General features: G+C 40.2%; 1 protein-coding gene across 1 annotated transcript; it reads right to left on the reverse strand.

Moving 5' to 3' along the window:
- Polb (DNA polymerase beta) lies at window positions 1-24,729 on the reverse strand. The gene is made up of 14 exons (XM_051182102.1): window positions 24,603-24,729; window positions 24,363-24,420; window positions 21,123-21,189; window positions 18,276-18,350; window positions 17,116-17,174; window positions 14,988-15,037; window positions 12,450-12,501; window positions 10,996-11,050; window positions 10,842-10,914; window positions 10,371-10,441; window positions 8,037-8,123; window positions 2,868-2,932; window positions 1,814-1,953; window positions 1-328 (listed from the first exon to the last, which is right to left on the reverse strand). Exons 1-14 carry the CDS (start codon window positions 24,661-24,663, stop codon window positions 234-236), a joined length of 1,008 nt encoding a protein of 335 aa, XP_051038059.1. The 5' UTR covers window positions 24,664-24,729; the 3' UTR covers window positions 1-233.

Consider the following 24,729-nt stretch of genomic DNA (forward strand, 5'->3'; position numbering starts at 1 on the left):
TAATAGCTCAAGAGGTTTATTGACTACAGTACATGATAAGCACAGAAAAGAAGCAATCACTTAAAAACACCAAAACCCTTACATAGCAAAGGTTAAGAAATAAATTAGGACTCCTAGTGGGATATGCTGGTGTGTCTATGTGTGTGTGTATGTGTGTGTGTGTGTGTGTGTGTGAGAGAGAGAGAGAGAGAGAGAGAGAGAGAGAGAGAAAGTAAGAGAGTGAGAGAGAGAGATCATTCACTTCTATCCTTGGGCTCCCGGTAGCTCCACTGGATGTAATCAAAAATGTCCTGCTCGCTGTCCACTGGAAGGGGTTCCCCAGCAACTCCTGCAAGTAGAGAACACAAAACAAACAAAAAGAACTAGTTTGAGAAGTTATTACTGCAGACTGTGAGCCAACCAGGCCTGCATGACTATCAGTGGTGCAGGGCTGACTTAGCATAAACAAGGTTCCATTTCCAATACAGGGGAAAGTAACTGAGTCACTTAGAAGTTCCTACCCGCCTGCCTCCACTTTCTGACACGAGCCTGCATGCGTGTTTTGTCACATGTTAACAGTGTTATAGAACCTAGGTACCTCAACTGTGGCCAGGAAAGCCACCCTAGCTCATGTCATGATTTTCTTTGAGGTTTTATGTATGTATGTATGTATGTATGTATGTATGTATGTATTTATTTATTTTGCAACTCAGACTGTGGTTCTTAAGCTAGCAGTAACAGCATCACTTAGAAGTTTACCAGAATTATGAACTCCTGAGTAAGGTGTGGTGGTACATGACTAGGTCAGCCTGTTTAAATTTGAAAAGCAATGTTCCTATCTACCTGAGATAGAATTCCTCCTTCATGTAACATTTAGACAAAATGGTAAAACTTCATTCTCCCAGATGACACTATTAGTAACCCATACAATAGATTGTGAAATGTTATAGAGATCAGTCAACCCTGATTTTTAAACCGTTATATTCATTTATTAATTTTGTGTGTGTGGAGTAAGTATGCATGTACATGCATGTGGGTATGTGCATGCCACAGGCGTACATGTGGAAGGTGAAGGATTTCAGGAATCAGCTTTTCTTCCGCCACGTGGGTCCCAGGAATCAAATCCAAGCTGCAGGAAGAGTCCTGACCTCCTGGCCATCTCACCTTACTTACTCTTTAAGTCTTAAGGCATGAGGTGAAATAATTACCAGGAATTATTTAGTAATTTTTTGTTTGATTCTCCCCTGTGAGGGTGGAGGTGGTGGGGTGGCACCTGGTACATGCTAAGAACATACTTTATTACTGCTACAGTCTCAGGCATTGCTTTCAGTGACATGAAAAGAAATGATACCCAAGTTCTTCACACGTCGTAGATCCATCCAAACAAACCTTTTAGATCACTAAGATCTTTTAATAAGCATCATAAGTAGCTAGGAAGGATGTAATTCTTTTCATCCTGCTTAGCCAGGACTCAAAGCCAGGGCCTTCTACATGCAAGGCAAGCACTGTACCAGCTAAGCCAAGTCTACTCTAACAGAGATGGAAATCACTTTGGTCTTATTCACCATCCACTGAAGCCTTAAAAATATCTTTTATTATCTGTAGAATTAAAAACATAAAAGAGCTACAATTAAATGGCAGGATCACCAAAGTCTTAGAAAACTTTTTGTTATCTTAAAATACCTTGTTTTTGAGAGGGGGCTCATGTAGCCAAGGCTTATTCTACCTCCAGATCTTCCAAGGCTGGGATTCCAGGCACAACACCAGGGAAACACCTGTGGAAAGCACTTTCTCTGGACAGAAGATGACTGCTAAGATCTTCACAGATACTCACCAGTGACCCCCAAGGGGCGGATGGTATATTCATTGATTGTGAAGCCCTTTTCTAGGGCATGAGCTCTCATGTTCTTATTAAAGATGTCGCTCCCAGTGAAGTAGAGAACACCACAGTAATACTGATCTTTGGGGATCAACCTTAGGGAAAAAGTTTTAACCACATATTTCAAGTTTAGAAAAGGTTTTGTAATATCAGTAAAAATCAGAATACCTAAAGTAAGTCTTCGTGGTCTTACAACCTAAGAAAAACAGGTTGTTAGGTTGATGTTCAATGACCATCACCTAGGCTTGCAACTGGTCACTATGCTGCTACTAGGTGCTTTTGCTAAAACACTGACTGCTCATAAAGCAGGACTGCCTTCCTTCTCCTTGTGCTTTTTGCTTTGCTCTCACCATTGTTCTTAACCTTCCTCTAACCTCCTGACTCACCGGGGTTCCAGAATGGGGGAACCTCAAATAGCATATGTCATCCTTCTGACAAGTGCAATTACTCTTGAGGCTGAGGCTGTACTCAAAAGCAGAAATGACTGTCCCTCAAGAACTACATGGACAGTGCTGGATCTAGAGCCACACCCTTTCCAGAACTGCTTACTGTGCACATACCTCCCCTCCCCTAGTCTCTGCTCTAATTCTCCCCCATTTAGACCTACAGCTCAAGCCAGGGCCCACAAAATAGAGCCAGGGATGTCAGCAACTTGCATCTATCTGTCCTTCCTAGTGACAAATGATGACAGGCAGTGAGTCCAGGCTGCCAGAGCCCGGGCTTTTACCTCCAAAATCCAGCTACACACCCAGTAAGAAAGGTGTGCATAAATGAAAAGTAGCATTTACTTATTACAATGTGGGAGACCATTTCAGTCACGGCCAGTGCTCTGCTGAGGGGTAAATCTGGAGAAAATGAAGTCCTGGGGACATTCCCATTCTGTACACAGTTCAGCCAACACTGTATTTTACAGGAATTTACCATCCCTCACTAAAAGGCGGCTCTACATATGTATGTAACCTTAAGCAGAGGAGTGAAAAGGGTTCAACAAACACAATCTGAATCATACCTGATATCAATTCTTCTGTGTGGATATTCCTTGTCATCATTTTTACTGGGAAGCTGGCAAACACCCTACATGGATATTTTAAAGACTGTTTAGACAGCTTAAACTTAAGGCTTCTTTTTCATCAAATGTTAAAAGAGGGACAGAACAGTCCCAGAACTATGAGCACTTTTATCATAGTGGAATCTCTAAGCTCTGTCAGGAGACCAGGCTGCGTCCTATGCAGTGACTGAGCTGTTCTCAGCTCTGTGAGACAGTGGCTTTCAGATGCCCTGGGTGACTCCATGCCAAAAGCAGCATTTGGCTCCATTCTGAGCACAAATGCAGAGGCAGCACAATTGTACTGCTGTGTGCACTAAGAGACCACTCACTGGCCCAGCACCACCCAGGAGGGACAGACCAATCTTATTCCTCCAGGTGAAAAGTAGTATGTGTAAACTTATTAAAGAAGATTGGAAACATCTGGGCACTGGAATTTTAAAACTATGCCAGGAACCAGCCTTAAACTTAAATCAACCTGAAGCCCTATTTTAAAAGGGTCACTCAACACTGTGAAGTTCAGGGACCCAATGACTTGTTGAATCACTACTGGACATGTGTGTGTCAAAGGATGGGTAGGCATCCTAACTCTTCCATGTGTTCACCTGCCCATCCCTCCAGACCTTGTTCTGGACTTTGCCTTGGGGGTTCTGGTACTTGTGCAGCTTGGCCTGACCTCATGACTACTCAGTTCTGTATGCTTCCAGCAACTCTCCAGCCCACTTTGTTAACAATTTATTTAACCAGCTGGGGAACGGGAACTTTGTGGTAAACCACAGCCCATGAGAAGCCTCTATGTAGTTTGTAAACATTACTGTAATCATCCAGTGAATTACAACATTGTATAGAAAGACAGGATTCTGATAGAGTGTGCCCACGACAGGGTGTACGACCTTTACTAACCATAACTAATGAACCACCCGGAGAGCAAACAAGGATTTGGCCTTTGCACATTTTGAACTAGAGATTAGTCAAGGAAAGCACCAAGCATGAAAGACAGAGACCAAAACAAACAGGAAAAAGCAACTGAGATAAAATAATGATTATGCACAAAGCAAACAAATTGAGAAATCTGTCTGTAATATTCACGGACAACAGGAAATACCTGATCCATGAAGCAGGCAGAATAGTACAGATGGAAGAACATTTAAGAAAAGTTCAAATATGATGCAGAAGAAGAGTTCAGAGAAATCTTAGAAAGACACAAAACAAAGATAATAAAAGTTAAAAGAAGATTGTTGGATTTCTTCTTTGCACTTGGGTTTTCATTATACTTTTACAGTGTTTTTTGTTTTGTTTTGTTTTTTAACAATTTATTTCTGTTGGTAACTATGCACATATGGGAAGGGCCTCAGGTCTGGTGATTACTTGCAGATGGTAGTTTTGAGCTAGAGCTATAGACTTGGCAAAGGTAATGCAGAGTCATTGGGACAGAACAAACCAGTAAAATGGGGATTTATTTGATTATTAACAACCCTCTTATTATATCAAGTAAAATGTGAAGTAGCCTATGCCTTTTTACAATCTCTGTAAATGTGGGCGTATATGTATAATTGAGTGCAGGTGTCCAGAGAGGCCAGAGGCGCTGGATCACCTGGAGCTGGAGTTATAGGTAAGTTGTGAGCCACCTGACACAGGTCCTAGGAATTGAACTCGGATCCTCTGGAAGAACAGTGCATGTTCTTAAGTGCTGAGCCATCTCTCCAGCCCCAAACCACCATATTTCCAATTACAAGTGCCTACTGTCATATTCTAAGAACAATACATAGACCTAATGTACAAGCTCATGTGTCACTAAAAACCATGCTATCTCACTCAGCAAAACAGAGAAGTTATCTAAAAAGGGTATTTTCTTTAGCTGTTCTTCTAGCTGGAAGTTCAATTGAAACATGCTCATCTACACAATATGAAACGTACCTTCCCTAGCACCTACAAGTTCTGTCTCAACTAGACTTCAAGTGGACCAGTCATAGTGGTTTCCAGCTGGAATTATCAAGAGGTGCTCAATCACAGCCAAGGATGCCTGGACTCACAGGTTTGCCATTTGTCATCAGAAGCTGGGTTCCAACTGCTTTGTTCTTTTCCTCAAGGCTAGTTTTATTTTTTGATGTGCTGATGTTAAAAGTTCCTCTGTGTTACTGTAAAACTCTTAGATTGTGTAGATTTTTGTTTCATGTCAAATGTCTAAAATAAACCCTTTCAAGTCCTCAGAGCAATCAAGATATCTTGTACTGTCACTTGAATGGAAGCAACCTTCTATAAAGTTAAGAGACATCTAAATACAGAGGAAATGATTGTTGTTTCCAAGTATTACATTTCTATAAACAATAGCTCAACAATGTAAAGACTGTGGTTTTGTAAAATAACCTATGAGACTGGAGAGATTCATGGCTCAGCAGTTGAGAGCATTTGCCGCTCTTCCAGGAGCATCTAGCTTTTGTCCCCAGCACCCACTGTCTGTAGTTCCAGTTCCAGGAGCCTGAAACCCTCTTCTGACCTCCACAAGCACAGGCACACATGCGGTGCAAAGCATATATGCAAGCAAAGCACTAACACACATTAAAAAAAAAAATTAAACTCTTGAATAAAAGAAGTAATCTAGAATAGGCTGCCTTGCATAGGATTTGATTACTACTACCTTAGACAACTGAGGTCTTTATTTTCTATTGAGACAAGGTCTCATAGTATAGCCCAGATTGGCTTGTGCTAGTTAGCGTTTCTACGGCTGTAAGGAAACACCAAACCAAAAGCAACTTAGGAAGAAAGGGTTTCTTCTTACAGCTCTCAGCTCATACTCTGTTGCTGAGGAAAGTCAAGACAAGAGCTGAGGCAGAGCCTACAGAGAACCAATGTTTACTGCCTTGCTCTTTGTAGCTTTCTCACCCTGCTTTCTTATTTAACTCAAGTTCACCAACCCTGGGAGTGGCATTATCCACAGTGAGCAAGGCCCTCCCACATCAATCATTAACCAAGAAAATGCCCAGAGTCTTGCCTACAGACCAGTCTTACGGAAGTGTTTTCTCAATTAAGATTCTGTTTTCCCTGTGAGTTCAAGGTCTACATAGCCAGGACTAGAGACCCGTCTACCCATCCCCAACCCCATACTTCTTCTCAGATGAATGGCAAGTTGACAAAAACCAACCTAGGCTGGCCTCAAACTGGCAATTCTCCTGCTTTAGTTTTTCTACTGCTGGGATTATAGGCATGAGCCACTGTGGTAAATACTCTCAATAGTCAACTTGATGACATCTCAAATCACTTGGGAAGACAGGGCTCTGGGCATGACCATGAAAGAGTGTCTTGTTTAGGTGGGAAGACCTGTTCACTATGGGTAGCACCATTCCCTGGGCCTAGGTTCTGAACCATAGAAAATGGTGAGTGAGCTGAGCATAAGTGTTCATTGTTCTATTTCCTGAGTGCAGCTGTAACATGAAGCTGCCTCAGTTCCTGTAGCCAGGACTTACCAACTCTCATGGAATGATGTGATCAAAATATATTACACACATACATGAAAACATCATAATGTCTTACACACATGCATAAAAATGTTATAATGAAACTCACTGTTGTGGTTAATATATGCTAAAGAAAGAAAAAAGCTATGGGATCTTTGAGACAGCACAGTGACAAAATGACTGTGATACAAGCACTAGAACCTGGGTTTGATCCTACTACCATGGCAGGGGAAGTGCACCCCTATCACCTCAGCACTAGGGAGGCAGAGGAAAGAGGACCCATGGATTTGTTCATCTAGCAGCCAGTCTATACCAGCCTGAGTCCAGAGTCAGCAAGAGGTCCTGTCTCAGAAAGTAAGCTGAAGTCAATTGAGGAGGACACCCAACAGTGACCTTTGACCGCTATACCCATCCCCTCACCCCCGAAAACATATAAACCCATACACCCTAACCTCTGTTCACTAACTCTGAACACTGCTGTACCTAGTTATCTGACACAGAAATTCATAGAGGAAGAGACAAAGGCCATAGAAACACCAGAAAACACCCTGGCCTACAATGACAGTTTATGACTTCTAATCAACACATGTTCTTAGGACTGGATGCTTCTTTTTCAAAAAGAAACTGTTTCCCATATAATGTATTTGATCATATTCTGTCCTCTCCTTCCCTCCTCTAGCTCCTTCCAGATTCTCCACACTTCCCTACCAATTTCATTATCTCCCAAGGGGGTGGGAACAAAAACAAATAAACAAATGAAAATCAAAACAGACCAAAAAGAAAAAAAAATATCAGTAAGACTAAAATTCCAAAACAAAGCACATACACACACACACACACACACACACCAAAAACAACCAAAACCATGGTGTTGGCCAACTATTCCTGAGACTGGGGTCCGTCCTGCAGTGTGGTCCCTATGTCCAATGGCTCCCACTGGGGAAAATTGACTTCCCTTTGCCAGCACACAGATTCTCCACTAGGGGAAGGACTTTGTCCACTTCTGTGCTGGGATTTTGTAAGCCTGCTGTGGCCTGGAATTCACTATGTAGCCTAAGCAGGACTTGAACTCATAGCAATCTCCCTGCCTTAACCTAAGTGCTAGGTTAACATCTCAATAAGAAGTACACAGAATTCTGATAGTTCAGCATAGTGGATCTTAGAAATACCTCTACAAGTGTCCCTTCTATCTGCTCCAGTGTGTTCTATGATAAAACTGGATTCCCTTTCTCCCTCCACTGCTGTAACAGATTACTAATCAGGCAATTCTAGCCTCACTCAAACTTGTGATCACGTGAGAGAATATGAAACCATTTACTATTTTAAGAAAGTACTGTGTGCCAATCACAAATATTTTTAAAGAGCAAATTCTGCATGATATCTATTTTGAATATTCAAATTATTCACAAAGAGTTTACAAGAAAAATCCTGATAATTACTTTTACCAAGCTCTCAGAGTTATGCTATTTATTTGTATTGTCTTGAGGCAGGGTCTTTCCTCTGTAGGGAGCCCTAGCTGTTGTGCAGCTTGCTGTGTAGACCAGGCTGGCCTCAAACTCAGAGATCTTCCTGCCTCTGCCTCCTGAGTGCTGGAATTAAAGGTGTGCACCACCAAGCCCTGCAGCTATCTGTGATGGTGAGAGAAAGCTACAAGTCACAGTTGAGTTTGAACACTTACCATGAACTTTGTCTCGCCCTTTGATAGAGTGTCTGTAATGAAATGGACTTTCTGTAACTGCTCCACAACACGATGTAACAACTTTGGCTGCATAATCACAATCAAGAAATAAAAAAAGAACACTGTTACAAGAAAACTTCATTTGGTATTGGAGAGTGAAGCCAGGGCCTTGGTCTCTGCCACTGAGCTATGTCCCCTAACCTTCTAATCTGTTTCTTTTTCTCCTTTTCTTTTGTTTGAGAAAGCCTGTCAAGGCTGTGTTAGAAATATGTAGACCAGCTGGGGGATGGTGGTGCACACACCTTTAATTCCAGCACCTGGGAGGCAGAGGCAGGTGGATCTCTGTGAGTTCAAGCCCAGCCTGATCTACAGAGTGAGTTCCAGGACAGCCAGAGAAACACAGAGAAACCTTGTCTAAAAAAAAAAAAAAAAAAAAAAAAAGACAGAAATATGTAGACCAGGATAACCTGTTGCTGTACCATCATGCCCTGTTTTATGCGCTGCTAGGGATTCAGACCCTTTTAAATGCTACAAATTCAAACACTCTACCTTCTGAATTATTGTTTCTTTCAAGAAGGAAAGATAGTATTTGAAGTTGGAAAGATGGCTCAGTGGTTAAGAACACTTGCTGTTCCTCCAGAGGACCCCAGTTCAATTTCTAGCATTCATATCAGGTGGCTCACAACTGTCTGTAACTGCAGCTCTAGGGAATCCAACACCTCTGGTCTCTGAGGGCACCTGTGCACATAACGTGTGCATGGAACAGCACTTTCATTCTGTGGGGATCCCTTGGTTCCACTCAGCATTTTTCAGGAAAGCTGGCCTGCCATCTTCCACTGATGGTTCTGTCTCTACTTCTTACATGGTCATGGAATACAGGGATTACAGATGCATGCCAGCCACCACATCTGGCTTTTAAAGTGGGCTTCACCCATTCAACTTAGGCTGTCAGACTAAGCCATTATCCCAGGCACCTGTTTCATATGTCCAGTATATTGTCCTTCTAGTTGAAAACTCACCAAATTGAACTGTTTTTCTTTTTTCTTTTCCTTCTTTCTTTTGGAGACAAGATCTTGCTACATAACCCTGATGGGCCAGGAACTCACTTTGTAGAGCAGGCTAACAATGAACTCATGATGAACCTCTTGCCTCTACCTCCAAATGCTGGAATTATAAGCACAAGTCACCATGCCTGACCATCAAATGAAATGGATTTTTTTCTTAGAAACCATTTATGCTTTCAATGATAATAAACAACATAATTTGGTTTCACAAAATCAAAGAACTAGTTCTATTGTTAAAAAGCATAATATTCTAAAATTTAAAATATTTGACTTTATACATTTCCTAATAAGTAAAGTTTCACAATAATTTATTTGCATTTATTTGTGTGTGTGTGTGTGTGTGTGTGTGTACATGCATGTGCCACTGTACCATGTGGTGGTCAGAGAACAACTTGGGAGAATTGGTTTTCTTTCCCCCAACCATGTGGGTCCCAGGGATTGAATTCAAGTAGTCAGGCTTGGAGGCAAGCCTCTTTACTGGCTGAGCCATACTTCTGGCCCTACTGTAACAGGAAAAAAATTCTCTTAATGAAAAATGTATTTTATGCTAAGTATTTCCGAAATCAATAGTAAATAATTCTGAAAATATCTTAATTGTATCTCTTTCAAATATAAGCATAGGCTCAAGAAACTATGACTCTTTCTTTATACCTCATTTTGCCTCTCACAGAACTCAGTCAGTATAAGAGACAATCAGGTGACTATTAGTGGACACCATGTATCTACTGAGAAGCTCGGGGTTCCTCCCGCTGCAGGAAAATGCTCTGGTCTTAGCCCAGGCAGAAACCTGCCAAGCGTCTGTGTCCTGGCTCATGTAACATCAGAGATGGGTACAGATTTTGCACTATAGGACCAGGAGCTCACAGGTGTTCACATCTCAAGAGTGGGACCTCGGCCCTGTGCCTACTCGTCATTTAGAAGCCCTTTTATATTAGTTTTTCATACTTCTTCACTTTACATGGTATGGATAGCACTAGCAGATTCTAATCCCAATGCTTCATTCATTCATTTGTTAACTCATTTATGTTTAATCTGCAATAATAGTTTGCATATATATGTAAATACATATAAAATACTTCATAAAAAATTACAATAAACTTAAGGGTTAGGGTTATAGCTTAGTGGTAGAGCCCTTGCTTAGCAGGAACAAGGCCCCAGGTTCAATCCCCGGCACCATAAATAAACATGGTGAAAACATCCACTATCTGTTAAGAAATGATACATCCTTCTTTGAAAGATGGATCACATCTGATTATACACTGTGAAGTACCTGCTTGTTTGACTCTGATGTGAAGTTTGGGTGGGTTAGAAGAACATCCATGTCTCCGCTGGACTCTGCACCTACAATAACAAAGAACATATAGCAATTAATCAGGCCAAGCCAGAAAGAAACAGAAGACATACATACAGGGCCTTACTTCCAGCAGGGTAACTTTGGACTACACATAGTCCCATTCATGAACAAGTAGACTTGACTAATACTATCTTACTAAGTCTATGAAGTGAGACAAATGACATCTTTTTTTTTTTTTTTTTTTTTTTTAAAGAGACAGGTAACAGCCCTGGCTGTCCTGGTACTCACTATGTACACACACAGAGATCTGGCTACTTCTGCCTCCTGAGTGCTGGGATTAAAGGCATGTGCCACCACCACCCATAGAATTTTATCTTTTTAACCCATATTTGTCACATACACTTTACCATCAAGCCATGAGTAACTCAAGATTATGGAGTGTGTTACCTCGTCTGAAGCTGCCACAGACTGTAGCGATGTATTCAGAATCCACTTTTTTGACTTCACTAAGTACGATATCCTAATGGAAGAACAGTTAAGTGAATATTCCAAAAGTGACCAGTCTTCTCGTGCTGATGAAGAGCCACTGAAGGACCCTCACCTGCATCTGCAGCATCTCTTCACGAGGAATTCTTTTCTCAAAGTCCTCAAAATATCTAAAAAGACAGACCAAGTGGAGAGAGTTCTGTGTCATTTTAATCTCTCTGAAAACTGCCTACCATATCAAGCATAGAAGCAGATCACACTCAGAAGCCAAGACTAGAATTCATGGAGAAGACAAGAAAGTCAGGGCAGCTGTGGAGTTTCAAGTCCTGAACTGCATCCTTTGTAAATTTCAGATGTCACATTCACATAACAGGAAAGCACTGAGGCTCAGAGTGCTACATAGTGAGCAGACTTTTTGCCTAGCGTGCACAAAGTAGGTTCCAGGTCTGCATAAACAAGGCATGGTGGCTCATGCCTGCAATTATAGCACCGAGGAGGCGGTCATCCTTCTCTAGCTATAAGTAAGTTCAAGGCCAGTTCAGGATACACGAGATTCAGTCCAAACAAATAACTCAAACCACAGTAAGTATATATAAATTATTGGTGCATGTTTTCAAAGTAGAGAGCTCTCTGCTTTGAAAGGTTAAAGATTTAAAGGTCAAAGCCCGAAAAACTGCAAAAACAGAAACGAGGCTCTGACATGCTACACCCTAGATGGTAAAGAATCTATGAGTAGTTTTATTTTATTTCCTTTCTAAATAACAATAACACATAGCATCAAAAAGCTAGAAGTAATTTTGAATGTTTACAACCTGAAAATGTTGAGGATATGTTTACCCTGATTTAAAACATTATGCAATGTATATATGTAACAAAACATGTTGTAACAAAATGTTATACAATGTATACATCTGCAATTTTTGTTTTTAACCCCATAAATATGTGCAATTTACTTTTTATGTATCAAATCTCAGGTCCCCATATTTTAAAGGGAAGTTCCCTGATTAAAGTTAAGAGAATGAAAGGAATGCCCAAAGAAAGTGGGGAAAAAAAACCTATAAAGCAATAATAAAATATATGAACACAAGCATAAACTTTACAAGAATGTAAAAAAAATTTAGCATTTCTGAATAGGAAAATGGTTGTATTTAGCTAAGTCTAAAGATTATGGTCTATGAAAGTATGTCTATACACAAATATGTAACAACTGTTTAAAACAGAGTCCATGAATTTGAGAGAGAGTAAAGAGAGGTATGTGTGAAGGAGGGGGAAAGAAAAGGGAGAAATGATGTTAATATATTATAATTTCAAAAAGTAAAAAAGAGGGGCTAGAGAGACTGCTCAGTGGTTAAGAGCACTGATTGCTCTTCTAGAGGACCTGGGTTCAAGTCCCAGCATCCACATGGCAGCTCACAACTGTCTGTGACCCCAAGATCTGACTACCTCACACAGACAAACATGCAGGCAAAACACTAATGCAAATAAAATAAAAATAAATAAATTATTTTTTAAAAAAGTAAAAAAGACTTTCTGAAAGCTTTTACATCTCAAGTATCAAAACTGTCTTACTTCAGCCCAATTCGTTGATGATGGTTCAATTTATCTTCATTTTTCCTGAGATCTGAATAGAAGATAAAGTTGAGGCGTTTAATTTGAATGCAGTTTAGAAAAGATATTAAGCCTAATTACTTTTTTATTTTTATACAAAGAACTACTCTGAAGAAAAAGATATTGAAATGATTCTCAAAACATGATGAAAAGAGCCCACAGATACTGAGAACTAGTAAAAACAACCTTCAAATCAATGTTGCAAACAGCTTATTTTAAGATCATTTTCATGTAATTTTGATTAGAAGTTCATGAAAGAGTATACAAAACAAACCAGGAATTACAGGCAACCTTACTGGCTATAGTTAAAACACTGTAAACATATCTAACATTGCTTACTATACGGTTTATAGCAGCAATAGTAACCACAGCTTCTTAAGGTTTTATAACTGACTATATATATAATTATTATTATTATTATTATTTTTTAAGACCGAGTTTCACTATGTAGTCCTGGCTGGCCTTGAACTCAGAGATCAGCCTGCCTCTCTGCCTTTCCAAGAGCTAGGTTTAAAAGTGTATACCCACCTTCAGTCTACACTCAATCTTCTTAAATGTGTTAGCTCTCTTGTTCAGTTAGTATTGAGATGAATTTGTGAAGGCACTGTGCTAAAACTCCTAATGGAAAGGTATTATCTTTATCTGTTAATCTATTAAAGTTGTAATATATATTAATGTGTCTTTGTAGGCATGAATGCAGTAGTAATTTTCTTGTTAAAGAAAAAGCAAGACAATTAAGCTTCAAGTATAATTTGTTTAATCACCAGTATACTGATAGATACGTAAGTTCCCTCTGAAGAAATGGAGAATATGTATATTTATGAGGCATGCACATATACTACCTCCCAAAGAAAACACTGGTGAGTCAGATAGCCAGAAATAAGCTACCTGAAATGAAATGGAAAAGATTATAAGTCTGTTAACAGTCACCCTTATACTACATACCTGAATTATGAAATATAAAAACAAGGAGATTCTAGACATTGCTTGGTGAGTGACTTTGTCAAACTCACACAAGTTCTAGACCCTTCTGACCAATCATCTCACTGATTGCTAAATTGTATGTTTCCTGAGATATATAGGCAGTTTATTTCCTAGCGATCTGGCTCACCAGTAATACTACTGACATAAAGTACCCCACAAGTATCAGTTACCATCTTCAAGTGCTTACTACTCATCAAACCCTAAGTGCTTTACATGCATTATGACATCAAATTCCACCAGTCAAAAATACATATCATGTGGCCCAGAAACTGAAGAACTATGCTAACACACTACTGTGATGTATTGGAAGTGGCATTCAAATCTTGATCATTTTCCAAAACCTGTCCACCTAACCTATCTGGGTAGCTTAGAAGTAGCCAAACCCACAAATATTTCATCCTATGCTAGGGGTGGCAGAGTAAACATCCCACAGGCAAGTGCTCTTTGGAAAATATGAGGAGATAAGTTACATTTAAGGATGCTTACCTTAGCCTAAGGATGATGTGCTAAATTGTTTGGTTTAGGCTCTAATTACCCCCCCCCCCATTGTTTGGAAGCAAGCATTCCTCTAACAGCATTGTACATCTCTAAGAAAAACCTTCTCAACATATACAATCCAGCTTTTAGTCTAAGACTTCACTGTCTAAGCATTGAAGAAACAAAAGCAATTTTTCTTTTGCTAAAATTTTCAAATAAACTCTACTTAGTTGTCTTTAAGCTGAGAAGTCTGTCATGCACTGTTTGGGCTTACCAAGAAGCTAACTTTCAAAGTGGGGTTATCCATCCCACCCCAACTCCCCCATTTCAGACTCAAGCATATGCACCTCAAAGTGTCCTTCAAGACCTTCTTGCGATAAGGGGCAAAACAGTCTGAGAATAAGAACACTGCCCTGAAGGCAGAGCAGTGCTAACAGAGGTCACTGTTTATCCTTGATATAAAAGTGCCTGCAGTGGGAGAGAGAACTGGAGATTCAGCTCTGGGAGGCTCATTCATGCAGAAAAACGCTCACCCAGGAATTCCATCGGAGGCTTCAATTTCTCCAGTCAGATTCCATGGATATTGTGAGCATCTAATTTGATGATGTCATCCTCTTGCCACATTTGATCCTTTACTCAGAAGACCCCCAGAGGGGACACTGCTCTCCTCAGGACTCTCTCCACTGGGGATGGCACCTGGCTGCCTTAAAGAGGCTTCCCCAGTTGATTTGGGCTACATGTGCTGAGTGCTGGCTTGGATGACATTTTGTTATCGATCTACTATTTACTGTTTTATTTGACTTGCTATTACATATGCTGATCCAAAACACAAATATGGCTTTATAGCTCATTCTCTAGCTCATACAGGACAAAGCAACTTCCTGCTTGTTGAAAAATCTAGCAATATTTAAGATAGGAAGGTAGATCTCACCCTACATCTGCTCTCTACTGTGCAGTGACTTATTGAGAATGAGATTTTCAAGATGATCTATCTTGTTGGAGATTTTCCTTGGATTTGGTGGCTCGTGTGGTACTTACCTTCTAATGTCTTAATTCCTTCATCTACAAACTTCCTTGCAGCAGATGGACTACAACAACAAAACATCGTCTCAATATCAGGTGAAACTCAAGGTCTTTGTGATAATCAACTATGTCTTTTATTGTCAGGTGCAGAGCTTATTATTAAACTGACAAGACTTATTTATTTAGCTGTATGGTTACTTTGCTAATGTCCATTTTACACAAAGAATTTTTGGGTCTTGAGTCAACTGGTGGTCAACTATGAATTTGAACATAAAAAGATACCTAAGCAGCTAGCTGTCACAATGCTCATGCACAGATATGTGTGAACTTGAACACTCATTAACTCAACTGAGTTTACTGAAGGCTATTATGTGCCAAACACCCTGCTGGGAACACTATACAAATAAGACAAATAGCAGCCCTGGCATTTACCTACTTATACGCCAGTAAGCAGAGAAAGACAGTAGATATGAATATAAACAAGAAAATGTCAGGTTAGGTAGATAAATATAATGTGACACGACAGAGCAGCTATATCTCACTATAGACTGGATAGCAAGTACAGACTCCTGAGATGCTGAGATGACATATGAATGATGAAAAGTCAGCTGTTTGGGAGACCAAAGGGAAAAAACATCTCAGGTAGAGAAACAATTCATGAGCCCCAGGTAAGCATGAGCTTGGCTTGTTCAAGAGGAAAATTAGTATAGCCGAATGACACAAGGTGGTATGAAATACCACCAAGCGGTACACAAGAGTCACATGCTAGAGCACTCTATAAACCGTGGTGGTAAGTTTGGGTCTTCCTCTGAGCACAATGAATGGCTATTAGAAATGAGGAAAAGGAGCTGGAGAGATGGCTCAGTGGTTAAGAGCACTGGCTGCTTTTCCAGAGGTCCTGAGTTAAATTTTCAGCAACCTCATGGTGGCTCACAACCATCCATAATGAGAACTGGTACCCTGTTCTAGCACGCAGACAATCACAGAGGCAGGATATTGTATTCATAATGAATTAATAAATCTTTAAAATAAAGAAAAACAACTCCAGATGTGAATGATGTAACATGGAGATAATATTCCTTCCGTAGATAGGTATTTGAAAAAAAAAAAAGAAAGAAAAAAGAAATGAGGATGTGCTTTAGGTTTATAGATTATCACCACGATTACTGGGTTCAACAATAAAGTGATATGTTATGGTAAACAATTTAGCTCATAGCAGCAATAGGAACAACACCTATATTTCCCAACTCTTAAACTGTGTCAACTTTCAGTATTATAAAGTAAGATCAGAGAACAGGAGGGATACACACACATACACACACAGAGCACAGTGGTCTGGAGACTGCACAAACATCTCATTATATGTGGTGCAGAAACTGACACTGACATTAGCAGGCACGGTGGCAAAGAAGAAATGGAAGGCGTGGCTTTCAACCCAGGCTATGCAACAGCTGCTTACTTTCTACGTATGTTTTGGCTTTCTTTCCTGAAAAAGAAGGTAATATACCAAAAGTTCCCTAAATCACCTTCAGATAGACATTTTTAAAGTATCTCAGATCTCTGAGGAGTCAGGCTGATTTTCCATGTTTAGAACTTTAATAAAAAGTCATTTACTGCACCATTATCATACATCTAAAGGAATGTCTTGACCCATAAAGTTGAAGAATAAAGTACCATAGACCTAACATTTCAATGTGTCTAGTGTTCAAAGAGTTCCCTTTGTTGCTACTCCAAATATTAAGATAAAAAGTTTGTTAGCCCTCATTTTCAAAATGGCTGACTTCTTGTTCCAAGTACACAAGGTGCTGTAAAGAAATACTTAAGACAAACATGGTAGACACAGTCTACAATGAAAAGATGTAAAAGCATGCTGAAGTTCAGAGGGGGAAGAAAGCACTGTCTGGGAATCAAGCAGGTTCAGGTAGGAGTTAACACTGCCTGCCTGGGATGGGCTACCAGAGCAGCAGCTAAAGGACCAGCTGTAGAATACTTTGCTTATGCAAGATGAACTGAAGGCACCAAAGGAATGAAGGTAGGCGGAGAGAGAAGTACAAATTTGGAAAGGAAACAGCATGTATTTAGTTTGGTTGACATGATAATAAAACTAATCTACAGCACTGACTGCTTAGGAAAGAGTTCTCACCCAATGCCAGTAACTCGAGTCAGGAAATTGATGGATGAACTCGTATCGTCCTGACGAATCTTTAAGGAAAAATAAAATCTATTAACGACTTAGGAATGCTTCGTAAACTGTTACCTTATTGGAAATACATCAATATGATAAAAACAAAGCAAGAAATTATCTGCATTTGCAGGAAACACTTGTGACCTGAGTAGTTAGCTATTCTCTTATTGCCCACTAATTATATAGGTCACATGTGTTTTCTGCAATATATGGGATATTTTGGTTTTGTTTTTATACATATGTTGTAGAATAAGATCTAGCTAATTAAAAATGCCATCACCTCATGTAGTTGCTTTTGTATTATGAACATTTAATGCCTACTGTCCTTTCAATTTTCTAATGCTTTTCAAAGATCTGTTCAAGCTGGGTGATGGTGGCGCACGTCGCTTACCCCAGCCAGCACTCGGGAGGCAGAGGCTGGTAGATCTATGGGAGTTTGAGCCAGTCTGGTCTACAGAGCAAGCTCCAGGACAGGCTCCAAAGCTACACAGAGAAACAAACAAAAAAGGTCTGCTCACAAAACACCAGAAATGATATTATAAAAACAAACAAACTGGGGCTGGAGAGATGTCTCAGAGGTCAAGAGCACTGGCTGTTCTTCCAGAGGTCCTGAGTTTAATTCCTAGCAACCTCATGGTGGCTCACAGCCATCTGTAATGAGATCTGGTGCCCTCTTCTGGCCTGCAGGGATACTGTATACATATACATAAATAAATCTTTAAAAAACAAAAACAACAACAACAATAAAAACCAAAATAAAAGATGCTCAGGATAGTTCAGACTGAATGAATGAATGAAAGAGAATGCTTTTTCTCCTCCCCATCAATACACATCACTTTGAACAAAGAGAGGCAACCCTGCCAGGCACTCATAGTCTCTCAAGGTCACACATAGTAAGTGGGAGAACAGGTTTTCTTTTGAGCCCAGGCTGAGCTCAAACTCATCACATCAAGAGACATTCCTTGCTTCAGCCTGCCCAGCACAGTTGGGGCCACAGGCGTGCTCCGCCCGTCCAGCCACCATGTAATCATCATGTTTGCTTCTGGGTCTCATCAATTCTGCTCTGTGCCATAAGGGAGGGTACTATACTCAAACAAGGAATCAAGTTAAAATGTTACCTTTTCAAGTTTACGTAATTTTCCAGTTGCCAAAAATTCATCAATCTTCTCAGCAATTTTTGTTCCGACTCCTGGCTATACAGAAAATTAAAAATAAAGAAGTCATATAAGTATAATGCTTACCAAATCACTAAAAGATAAACACTGAGTAGTAATAAACAAGGGGTTATTGGACAAGTTTTGAAGCAAAAGGTACAACAAACTGAACCCTGGGAAGAAACTTCCCAGAATAAAATGCTTAAAAGATGAAAGGGGAAAACTAGAAAGTAACTTTAAATGACTCTTGTTTACATAAAATTAACTTCCGAGGCCAGAGGCAAGCCAATCTCTGGGTTTGTAGCCAGACTGGTTTACAGAGAGTGTTTGAAGACAGCCACGGCTACAGAGAAACCCTATCTTGAAAAACCATTACCACCAACAAAAAAGCAAATACACTATTAAAACATAGAACACCAAGTCTCACCTTAGAGTTTCTAATTTGCTATGTCACAGGTAAGTAGAAAGAATAACAACCTGCATTTCTACATTGCCATATAGTACTGATGCTACTAACTAAACACCTCACAGGGAAAACTACTACCAGACAGGCACATCCAATAAGGTCTTGCTATTATTATTATACTAGTCACATGACAATTTAATTGTAATTAAATTTTATGTTCTTCAGCTACAGTACCACATTTCAAGAATTCAATAGCTAGAAGAGGCTCATGGTTGCCACACTAGATAGCATTCATCTCAAATGTAAACCGTACCTGTCTTTTTACTGCATTTTCCCCAGAACTTAGGCATGCACTTGCTCAAGGTTACCAACTAATGAATTTTTGTTACTTATTTGCTCTATTTGCTCTTAGGGAAAAATCTTTGAAGTGAAACTCCTGGTTCAAAATACACACATTTCATAGAACTACATTTAATTCCAGCTGTCTCAAGGCTGAAGCAGGGGATTTTTGTGAGTTCCAGGCCAGCCAAGGATACAAAATGAGATTATGTCTCAAAAAGGGGGAAAAAAGATAGACACGGTCTGTCAAATGATGCATCAAACAGACTACACCAATGAATATATTTTTACATTTTAAAGCAGTACACATTTCTGTCTATTATACTTGATAATGACAGGTACTACATAGCATCTTGTCTCAATCTAACTTTATTAACGAAGCTTCATGTTTATTGGTCCTCTTTCTTATTTGTGAGAGTATAAGCATACACGCCACAGTGTGCACATGGAGGTCAGAGGACAAACTCCTATTCATTTCTTTCCTTTTACTGTGTAGTCCCAGGACTGAATTCAGGCTCAGTAGGCTTGGCAGCAAGTGCCTTTAACTACTGACCTGTCTGGCCTGCCCTGTTTAAACCTTCAATATGCACAGTAATATGTACAAAAGATTTAGGAAGATTAGATATAAGAAATTACCTAGGTTTCTCATTTTCTAGATTGGGCAATAAAAAGGTAAATGTTTATAGGCAATGATGCAATAGTTTTACTCAGTAACATGCTGGCCACAAGCAATTCAGACCCTGGTTATTTCTACACCCAAGATAACAATAAAAGGCAAACAGCTCACTTTGGAAATTTCAGATTTCTATAGTTATTCAGAAGAATTCAAAGGAGCCAGACAGCAGATAGGTCTGAGATTCCTAAGTAATCATAAAAAAGAATAATATTTTTAATGTTAAGTTCAGTCATGAAAGTTCTAGATTCTTTTTATTGCTTTGGAGGCCATATTCAGATTGGGATGACCTATATCAAGTTTTTAAGACATTAAAAAAAAAAAAAATCAGTGGGCTATTTGCAACAATGACCTAAAAAGGCTGTCAGTGGTGATAAAAGGACAAAACAGAAATGTGACTTTTTAGATTTAGAACAAGAATTAAAGTCCAGTTCACTTATAACTTGGTGGCTTACATATTTAGGAAAGATCTATTGACACTGAACACAGCTTACAGCACACAGAATTTAAAAACCAAACACTGGGGCATTTTTATTGAGTAACAAACCCAAGGTTAAGATGTGACACGTGATAATGTTAAGTTTCTCATTCAGTTGTGGAAGAGTGAGTACCAGATTTATAGTAATGTTACCACTTTAAACAATGGAAATATAAAGAAAGATATGGTTCATAGTCTCAAGGCTCTGCTTGTGAGAAAGTCAGGACAGCCAAATAGTGGTATTTAAAGTTTAGAGGACTTTTGTGAAACACAAATAGGAATGATGGGAAGAAACAACACTCTTGGTATTTGGACCTAATTAAAGGTCATGTCAGCTTGGCCTCTTCAACAAAAGAGAGGCCAGATATGGTCCTTAAATGAGAGGAACTTCATTCAGCTCACTTAGTGAAGTTTGGATGAGAAAGAACATCCATAGGCAGGTGCCCAGGAAACTCTCTGAGCTCACAAATCACAGAGACTTGACCCTCTAGAAACCATGATACTTCAGGCAGAGGGCTTCACAGAAACAGTGCTACTATAATATAATGTGCTGACTGGCTGGGAAGAGCTCTCTGGAGAATCCCTATACCTGGCGATCACAGGGAGGCTGTGGGACCACTCTAAATAGACTGACAGCATCCCTGTGACTATGATCTTCTAAGGGACTCACATTCAATATCAGCTTCAGTTTGAGAATGAGTGCATGGACATATAGCAAAGTACAGAAAGGAAACTGTATAATTTCTCTCTTCCAAATAAAAGTATTTGAGCTTGGAAAGTATTAATATGATTCTAAGGAGCAGTGAAATTGGTCTGTTGGGTGTCAAAGGTGCTTCAGGGAGCTGAGTTCATTTTATGGAAACATATCAAATGTTTATACTATGAACTCTTCAACTTCATGCTCATTAAGCTTACCAGTTTCTTAGCTTCTTCTCCACTCTTGATTTTGTGTGGGTACTTTGCTATAACAGATGCTGCTTTTCTATATAAAAAAGGGAGAAGAGGGAGAAAAAAAGAAAAGCAAATGAAAATCCAGCAAACACTATCTTAGCTGAAATACACATATAAATACCCATACTGATTCTTGTTTACAAATATAGAGCTGGGTTTCTACTATGTAAAAACTTAAAACTTGATCACTGGATGTTCAGAGACTTGGAAAGAGTATGACTGGAAACTGGAGAAAAAGAGATCTGGGAAAGAAGTTGGAGGTTATTCATGGGCTCAACAACATGGACTGACACTCACCAAGACTGACCTGGCTACAGCTGCTCCTGACTGCCAAATCTGCCAACAGCAGAGACCAACACTGAGCCTCAGATGTGGCACCATTTCCTGTTGTGATCTGCCAGAGAACTGGTGGCAGGTTGACTACCTTGAACCACTTCTTCCATGGAAAGGAAAACTGAAGTAGATACTTATTGTTTATCGATGTGCCTTTCCTGTGTATAATGCTTCTGCTAAAACCACAATCCGTGGGCTTACAGAATGCCTTATCCATCATCACAGTATTCCACACAGTACTGCTTCTGACAAGGAATTCACTGGTCTTACCATGTTCCCTATAGATCTGAAGCAGTTGGCCTGAGAGAAAGATACAATGGCCTTTGGAAGACAGGACCAGTTAGATGGCAGCAGCCTGGAGGGCTGAGGCAAGGTTCTCTACAAGGTGGTAGATGCTTTGAATTGGCATCCAACATATGGTACAGTTTCAGAAAGCATCTTTAACAAGTGCTGCTGGAAAACTAGATGTCCACAAGCAGTAGAATAAAAACCAACTCCAAATGGAACAAGGACCGAAACCTGAAATCTAAACCTAAAACCAATCTAAATCTAAACCAAGAAATGAGGCCAACAACTGATAAGCAAGACTTCATAAAACTATAAAGCTTCTGCATAGCTAAAGAAACAATCAACCAGGTGATGAGGAAGCCCACAGAATGGGAGAGAATCTTTGCCAGCTGCACATCTGAGGATTACATGAAGAACTCAAAAAGCAAATAATAATGATGATATAGCTCAACCTAATGAACAATAACAAAACCAAACCAATGAGTTATTTAAACAAACAAAAAATGGGCCAGAGATTTAAAGAGCTTAAAAGATAAAAATGGTTAAGAAATATCTCAAAAATGTTCTTCATCTCTAGCAATTAGGAAAACGCAAATCAAAACTTTGAAATTTCATTTTAACCCAGTCAGAATGGCAGAGGTTAACAAAACAACCAACAACAAACGCTAGAGGGAGTGTGGAGAGAAGGGGACCCTCATTCACTGTTGATGGAATTGCAAACTGGTGCAGCCACTCAGGGAATTAGTCTGGAAATTTCTCAAAAGGCTAAGAAGAAATTTACCATATGACCCAGCTATACCACTCTTTGGCATATGCCCGAAGGACTGATACCCTACTCCACAGACACATGCTCAGCCATGTTCATTGCTGCTCTATTTACAATAGCAAGGAAATGGAAACAAGCTAACTGTCCTTCAGTCAACAAATGAATAATAAAAATGTAGATACTATTCAGATATATATATGCTGGCTATAATGGCCCACACCTTTAATCCCAGCACTTGGGAGGCAGATGCAGGAGGATCTCTGTGAGTTCAAGGCCAGCATAGTTTATATAATGAGTTCCAACAGTCGGAGGTACATAGAGAGACCCTGCCTAAAACAACAAAACAACAACTACAACAAAATAAAAATGAAATCCCTAACTGCAGATAAATGGATGTAACTAGAAAAGGTCATATCAAGTAACCCAGGTCCAGAAAGAGAAATGGCGGGTGTCTTTTCTCATTGGAGGCTCCTAGCTCCACAGCTTTGGACATGAGTACCTACCTTAGAGTAACTGCAGAAACCGAGTGGGAGAGGGGCTTTGGGGAGCAGTGGAGAGAGGAATAGTGAGGTGCAAGTGGTGATGGGAAGAAGGGTGCATTAACAGTATGGATGTCTGAAAGTGTCAGAAGGAATCCTATTATTAACGATCTTCCTTAAAAACCCTATAACACAACCAATCAAAATGCATAATTGGGGAGCCCAGTACTAATGGATTCTTCTACATAATATGTCCTAAACCTAAGGCTCAGGGAACATTGTGGGAGAGGAAATGGAAAGATTGTGAAAGGCAGAAGACCTCAACCCCACAGGAAGCTAAGGAATACTGAAAGCACAGAAATAGTCTTCCCCAGAGAAGAGCACACTAATTGGTTAGCCAATACAAAATTATCAGCCCTGAAAACATACATACAAGTAACCTTATAAAGACTGAACAGATTATATTTATATATTCAAAATATATATGCATATACAAATATGTATATAACAATTAATAATAAAGGAGGCCATGAATTTGAAAGAGATCAATGAGGGAATATATGGAAGGATTTGGAGGGAAAAAAGGTTAATGATGTAATTATAATCTCAAAAATAATGATGATGATAATGACTCCAGTTGAGGAAATTCTGGCATGGAACAGGCTACCAAAGAGCAATTATTGTAAGGAGGAAAGAGCTAGCTTGGGAAAATGAGGACAGTTTGCTCTTATTTTTAAAGCTGAGGGCTTTGGGCATGTTTATAAGCTAAGTACCTGAAGCAGGTGATCGTGGGAATAATGGCTAGGAGAAGGTGCCTGCTGAGGTTTGTGGTGATGGCCAATGGGTTTTCAGGAAGGTGACAGGATCAGCTACAGTCAAAACAGAACCACATCTATTCTTTTTTTGTTTGTTTTGAAATGAGTGCTTCTCTGTGTAGCCCTGGCTGTCCTGGGCCTCTCTCTGTAGACCAAGATGGCCTCTAACTGAGAGATCACCTGCCTCTGCCTCCTGAGTGCTGGCCACATCTGTTTCATCGTACAGATCTCACCTACTGATGTTCATTATGTTGTATCTCCAGTCATGCAAGATAATGGTGGGAAGGTGTGTATCGACTACATCTATTTTCAGTCAGAACTGTAAACACTCTTGAATTAATTGTAAGTCTCAGCCAAAAATCTGTATATGTTAAATAAAGTGCCACTCGGTTTTTCGCTTGTTTAAAACCTCTTTCAGATCGTCTGAACACCCGCCCCCCCCCCACGCTCCACCCACACACTCAGTCCCTGCTAAATGACTACATCAAACCAGGATGTCCTGGAATGCGAGCCAACAACGTACCTGTACGCGTTGTACTTGTGGATTGCCTGGCTCACGTTCTTCTCAAAGTTGGCGAGTTCTGAAAGGACAACAAAGAGCTCTAGTGAACAAGCTCGCAGCGGGGAACTGCGGTCCCGGGAAGGGGTATGGGTGGGTTCCTGCCGGGATGGACGCGGTCGGCACGGATGCTGCGGCTGCCACCAGGGAGCCAGCAGCGAGGCCCGGCTGAGGAAAGGCACCGGAGGGCGGCCCGGGACTCACCCATGAGCATGTCGGTGATGCCGCCGTTGAGCGTCTCCTGCGGCGCCTTGCGTTTGCTCATGGCGCCGGGGACCCGCAGCTGGAAGCTACCGGCGGGACAATGGCGGCCCTGACAGCGCGCAGCGCG

This window comes from Phodopus roborovskii, unplaced genomic scaffold, assembly GCF_943737965.1.
Source record: "Phodopus roborovskii unplaced genomic scaffold, PHOROB, whole genome shotgun sequence".
Classification (NCBI taxonomy): domain Eukaryota; kingdom Metazoa; phylum Chordata; class Mammalia; order Rodentia; family Cricetidae; genus Phodopus; species Phodopus roborovskii.